Source organism: Fundulus heteroclitus, chromosome 19 (genome assembly GCF_011125445.2).
Source record: "Fundulus heteroclitus isolate FHET01 chromosome 19, MU-UCD_Fhet_4.1, whole genome shotgun sequence".
Lineage (NCBI taxonomy): Eukaryota > Metazoa > Chordata > Actinopteri > Cyprinodontiformes > Fundulidae > Fundulus > Fundulus heteroclitus.
The window spans coordinates 11,792,366-11,798,723 of record NC_046379.1 but is presented as its reverse complement, the minus strand read 5'-3'; the positions used below and the strand labels follow the sequence as shown (position 1 = coordinate 11,798,723).

Sequence of the window (6,358 nt, the reverse complement as noted above, 5' to 3'; positions counted from 1 at the left end):
AACGCAACTGGTTCCCTGTTTAACAATCAAATCTTGGGAATTGAAATGGGAGTCAACATAGCCAACCTCTCAGAAACCATCGACATTAACTTCAGTAACGTGAATAGGGTAAAATGGATGCTAAAAACCCATAATAACAATTATTTGGACAGAATACGTATTCAGATTTTTCTTTTTCTGTCCCACTACAGACTGGATTCAGTGTTTCTTGTGCATCATGGGACGGGAGAAGTAAACGTGGTAGGTTGGTTCAAGAGCCTTGTTGTTTCTAAGAGCAGGCCTAAAAATGTAATATGAAGATTTTAATTGTTTCATTCACTAAGATGGTGTTTAGGAATTTAAATGAAAACCCTGGCCTTTCATTGGAATAAGTTCACCCCCCCCCCCACCCCACCGATGTATAATATGAAAGGGTCCGTACCTTGTGAAGAATCCATTGATTAGTCAGCTTCTTTCATTTCATCATGAAAAACTGTGCTTTTTTTTCAGCAAGAAGGTTCTGGGTTCAAATCCAACCCTGGGTCTTTCTGCATGGAGTTTGCATGTTCTCCCTGTGCATGCGTGGGTTCTCTCCGGGTACTCCGGCTTCCTCCCACAGTCCAAAAACATGACTGTTAGGTTAATTGGCTTCTCCAAATTGTCCTTAGGTGTGAATGGTTGTTTGTCCTGTTTGTCTCTCTGTGTTGCCCTGTGACAGACGGGCGACCTGTCCAGGGTGTACCCCCGCCTCTCGCTGCTGGAGATAGGCACCAGCAACCCCCGCGACCCCATGAGGGATTAAGCGGTATGGAAGGATGGAAGTTAAAATCCTGAAGAGGAATTTTGCTGGATGCAATGATGTCATCTGCCAATCAGGCATAACATTATGACCAGCACGGGCATTCTGTAATGCATTTTTTGTGTGAGCTACTATATCTTGTACCAAACGTCCCAATACACACCAAAAAGGACTCGCTCATAAAAGTATTTACACAAAAAATGTGTTACATAAAAATTTTATCAGTAACTTATTTACTTTCTCTACGTCAAATACTGTAGGTTCAACAACCTAAGATCTTACCATAACGTTGTTGTTTTTTGTCTTTCTTGGCATGAGATGTCGGTTGAGGCAGATGACCGTTCATACTGAGCCCGGTTCTGCTGGAGGTTTTTCCTTCCCACTAATGGGTGGTTTTTCTTTTCACTGTCGCTTCATGCTTGCTCAGTATGAGGGATTGCTGCAAAGCCATGGACAATGCAGACGACTCTCCCTGTAGCTCTACGCTTCTCCGGGAGTGAATGCTGCTTGTCAGGACTTTGAAGCAATCAACTGGTTCCCTTATATAGGACATTTTTGACCAATCTGTATAATATGATTGATTTTGACTTTGTAAAGTGCCTCGAGATGACATGTTTCATGAATTGGTGCTATATAAATAAAATTGAATTGAATAGATTTTAATTGAATTGAATTGAATTGAATGTGTCTTGTCACATGCTCACAGTTCAAGGCACAGTGAGATGAATTTTACATGTGCATGCCCCACATTTGGTGGACTGGTTTTACATCCTTCTGCACTGTGGGAACAAAATTGCACTGCATACTTATAACTCCACATAAAAGCAGCCATTTTGAAGTTTCTCATATCCATTTGTCTAGTCATCACAATCTGGCTCTCTCTAAACTCCTTTAGATCCTAATGCTTTTTTTACTACTAACACATCCACTTTGAGGAGACATGTATTCACTTACGTCCTAATACATCCTACTCGCAGCAGGTGCAGTGAGAAAAAGGTAATCAGTGTTGTTCACTTCACATGTCAGTGTTCATAATGTTATGCTTGCTCTTTGTCACTTGGGGGCTATTTGTGTTTAGGCAGAACAAGTCAGATTTGTCAGACAGCGCTGGGTTTTCTCCCATGTCTTTCTCACTCATTTACCTGAGAAAGTCCAATCTCATCTTATTGCTTTTGTTCCTACTGACCACCAGATGGCGCAGACAACTGGATCACAGATGGCTGCAAAACAAAAGAGGTTGATGACAGCGTCATATGCCAATGCTCTCACCTTACTTTTTTTGCTATTCTCATGGTAAGACATTTATATGCAGTTTTAAAAATCACATCTGATATTTTTCATGTTTACTAAACACATGTTCCTGTTTAAACCAGTCATCACCGGAAACTAAAATTAGCTCTTCTGACTTGAAAATCCTGATCCTAATCACAAAAGCCGGCTGTGGCATGTCCTTGTTCTTCTTGGGTGTGGCTCTCTTCATGCATTTTCTCATAAGGTAAAAATATTGAAAACTCTGCTTTTGATATTAATGTTTATTCTCTGTTAAAGCAAACCAATTTGGTTCACAGGAAAAATAAAGCCAGCCAAGCTGTGAAGATCCTGATGAATCTCTTCATCGCCCTGTTCATCCTGAACCTTTGCTTCTTGATAAATGAGTCAGTTGCTGACCTGAAGATCTTTGCAGCATGTGTGGCGATAGCAGCGGCTCTGCACTACAGCATGCTGGCCACATTCACATGGTTCTTCATGCAGGCTTTGCACCTGTACCTTAATCTGTACAAAATCCCCACAGATATCAAATATTATTTGTGCAAGATTTGCATCACCGGATGGGGTAAGAGATCTGAGTCAAAGACCTCTGTGACCTATTTGGCTACAGACCATAACCAGTAAAGAAAAATGTAAATTTTCTCTGTTCAGTTATTCCAGCTGTGGTGGTAGTTGGACTTCTTGCCTCCAATAAATATGGTGACATGGAGATTTCTGACGATAGTGGGACTTCAGTAAACATGTAAGGAGCCAATTAATATAATTTAAATTACTAATTTGAGCTTCAGGCTATAAATCAATCACATTTCTTTCATGACTTTCAGGTGCTGGATCCCTGATTATTCATGGCACTTAGGGGTGAACACTGGTTACTATGGCATTGTGTTCATCTTCACTTTAACCATATTCATTGTGACTGTAGTGCAGATCACTCATTTTGCATCTGAAACAAAGAATAACAAAATCTCCACCAAGAAAAGGGTTTTCTCTCTCCTGGGTCTTTTCAGTCTTCTGGGCATCACCTGGGGATTTGCTTTTTTTAGCTATGGCCCTCTGCTCCTTCCCTCCTACTACATCTTCACCATCCTCAACTCCTTTCAAGGTAAGTTTAAAACTGACAACCTGTTGGATTTCTGACCGGATGCCTGTAAAGTAACTGAACAAATAACCAATGCATTCTGTGTTTTTAGGATTCTTCCTGTTCATTTACTACTACTTCTCCAGCAGGATCAATCCAGAGGACAAAAATCAACTCGAGAGCAGCAGCCATACCACAGAGAATGTGTATATCACAAATCCTTATACATAAGGTTCAGAATTTCCCCATTTTTAGTTTATTATATCAATGTGGATTTGCAGTATATGGGAATGTGAGTTAAGATAAAACTGAAAACTAATATCATAAATATTCTAATGTAAGGCTTTTTGCTTCCAATCTAATTGATGACTTGAATTTTAATTTCTACTGATGCTAATATTGTCCAATCTAGAGCACTTTTCCCTAAGCATAAAGTAATGTTTTAGTCCTTGTGATTATATATAAACTACAAGGAGAATGTCATTTAAACTGCATTTCATGCATATATCTTCCGTTATATTTATACATAGAAGACTGACGGTAACAAAATAAGCCTCAGAATAATACTTCAATGCTTATATTCATATACTTACCAACTATATTGCCAATAAATCTGAATACAGACTGCTGAAATGAGAGATGCATAGGGGGCACACAAACTATATAACAAACATCTGTCTTAGATCTATTTAGCATTTTAACACTACAATATCCCAGAAGAAGGTGATGCTAAGCAGCAGGTTGTGGTTGTAACTGCAGAGTTTTGAGCTCTAACTAAAGCAACTGCTGGTAGAAAATTCAAAATGGCGTTGAGAGGTTTACCTCTCCCACAGCAGAGGTTTTGCACCTTTGCTACTTGGTGTGTCTGGAAAGGAGGATTGTAATGTGAAAATAAGATGACATGATTTTTAGTTATAAAACTATAAATGACGGTTCTGTCACACAGAATACACTTTCTAATTGATATAAAGTTAATTGAAACTCAATGGAAACGACCTGTAACTATAAAGGGATATTGTTCCCTTTTTTGCAAGTGAAATGGAGGGAATGTTTCGGTTGAGACTAAAGATAGAACATGTATTACCTCTCAGTTAGTACGCTGAAACATTACTATAATGACTTCAAAATCTCAGAATGTCTAACACTGACAGATTTTAGCCATGCGTCCGAAGCGAGCAATGACATAAACACACAATTTAATCTGAAGAGCTCCTTACTTTCTTCTAGATTTCAAGTATGTAAACAACCCAATGCTTTGTGATCCTTAAAATCGTGTCTCGAATATGAACGGTTTTAAATCCCTAAAACATTGCTCTGACTGCACCTTCACGGACTGCTGGAAGCAGAGGTTTATCATTTATCTGTTACAGTTAAAGGCAGCAGAAAATATGGACTGTAGATGAGTCTAAAATGTTGAATTAGAAGGCTGAAATAATTTAACCAATCCACAACGCTTTGCTCGCTCCCTCCTCATCACTGCGACCTTTATTCCAGGACACATTTCCAACCCTGTACCAGCAGTGGAAAGGAAAACTATCCTGGTTCTTGGTAGGTTCCAGTGCCTTTTGAGCCACCATTATTTATTAAACGAGATGCTGAGATTGTTTGGACACTAGGAGTCAGCATTTCACTGTTGCAAAATTGTTCTCTTTATTCCTCACTCAAGCAACATAAAAAAAGGCTTGTGTCCATAGCTGCTCCTGAGCTGAAATCTGGTTTATCTTCCCTCAGATGAGGAGATGCGGCACTCTCCTGCAAGTCATTAGTGGAGATGACTCCATGTTTCATTCAAAGCCTTGTCTTACCATCTGCATGAATGGAACTTTGGAACGCAAAGTGAGAATGATTACAAAGATAAATATGACCCCTTTACAACTAGTGAGCTTGTCAAAGGAGAGGAAGATGGTAAAACATAAAATGGGGGGTGGGGGAAGCTGGAGGGGTGTGCACAGCATCAGGGGCCAACCTCAAATCGGTTAGTCTGTTGCGTGCCTGCAGATAATTACATTGAGCCGACAGAGCAGCTTCCACTGACTGACAAGAAATGACCTCATCGTTACCTGCAGGAACCACTAGCCTGAGAGGACGTTATTCCCTTGAAACCCCTCTCCAAACTAACTCTGTTGGAATGAATGTATCTTTAAGCACTGTTTGCATACTAAAATGGATTTTCTAGTTGCAGAAAATGTAAATTAAATAGCAAAAAATGGAGCTAAAGAGGTGTCAGGATATTTTATCTTCCTTACTTTTTTTTAACAGAAGACTCGATTCTAAAAGTTATGCATATGTATTTATATGAATGTTCTATTGCTGTACATTGTTGCAGGATTTCTTGTAATCCATGTTATTTTTTTAATGACCAATCTGAAAAGTGTGGTTCAGGTATTCAGGAGCAGTGTGTCTGAGAGTTTCAACAAATCCTTATTTTCTGACTGTCTCCTATGCATTTGACATAAATTATGTAGTAATGTACTTATATAGTTGTGATATATATTTTTGGCTGGGACGTGTGTCTTTTTTATTTTATTTGTGAACATGTACTTTTCAGAAATGTTCCCTCTTTTCTTAGGACAAAGCCACCAACTTTACACAATATATGAGATATTTTATAAAGACAATGACACTGTATGCAGAATAAATATAATTATGGTAAATGTCTTGTGTAGAAAATACCATTCTTTCAGTTGAATTTCATGTTTAGGAGAGACATTCACAGAGGATTTACTTATTTATCTATGACTTGTTAATCTTGTAAATGACCATGGCGTGTCAGAGAAAGACTGTGGTAATTACAGCCATGCACATGTGATTTGTGCTGCTCTAAATGAGGCTTTTCATGCAGAGCACAGCAGGCGTCTGTGGTGTACCTGCGTGTGTCCATACGTCGGGACCTCGGCTGTAAACCGATGCTGCCGTGCAAGCTGAGATTACAAATCAAAGCCTTGTGGTGCAACACATATATCAACAAATGCATCAATATCAGAAGCAGCAAAGGTTTGACATGGCAAAAACGAACAACTGTGCTGTTCGCTCGGCTTCAAAATCAGAAAAACTTCTCACACACATTATGAATGTGGCTTTAATGTTTTTTTCAAATCAATGCAACGCTAAGAAATGTCTGAAAGGGAGCCCGCATCTGGGAACGTCAGTTTGGATGATTTCATAATAAGGCTGGTGAGGAATGTACCATATTCACGCGAGCCCATAAAAGTTTTACAAGAGTGAAAATGTGG

General features: G+C 39.2%; 1 protein-coding gene across 1 annotated transcript; it reads left to right on the top strand.

Annotated features, from left to right (window-relative positions):
• Window positions 1-5,025, top strand: LOC118567012 (adhesion G-protein coupled receptor G2-like). The gene is made up of 9 exons (XM_036150959.1): window positions 1-108; window positions 192-240; window positions 1,971-2,071; window positions 2,152-2,273; window positions 2,347-2,612; window positions 2,699-2,789; window positions 2,872-3,149; window positions 3,238-3,357; window positions 4,620-5,025. Exons 1-8 carry the CDS (start codon window positions 46-48, stop codon window positions 3,354-3,356), a joined length of 1,089 nt encoding a protein of 362 aa, XP_036006852.1. The 5' UTR covers window positions 1-45; the 3' UTR covers window position 3,357; window positions 4,620-5,025.
• Window positions 5,026-6,358: the final 1,333 nt, after the last annotated feature.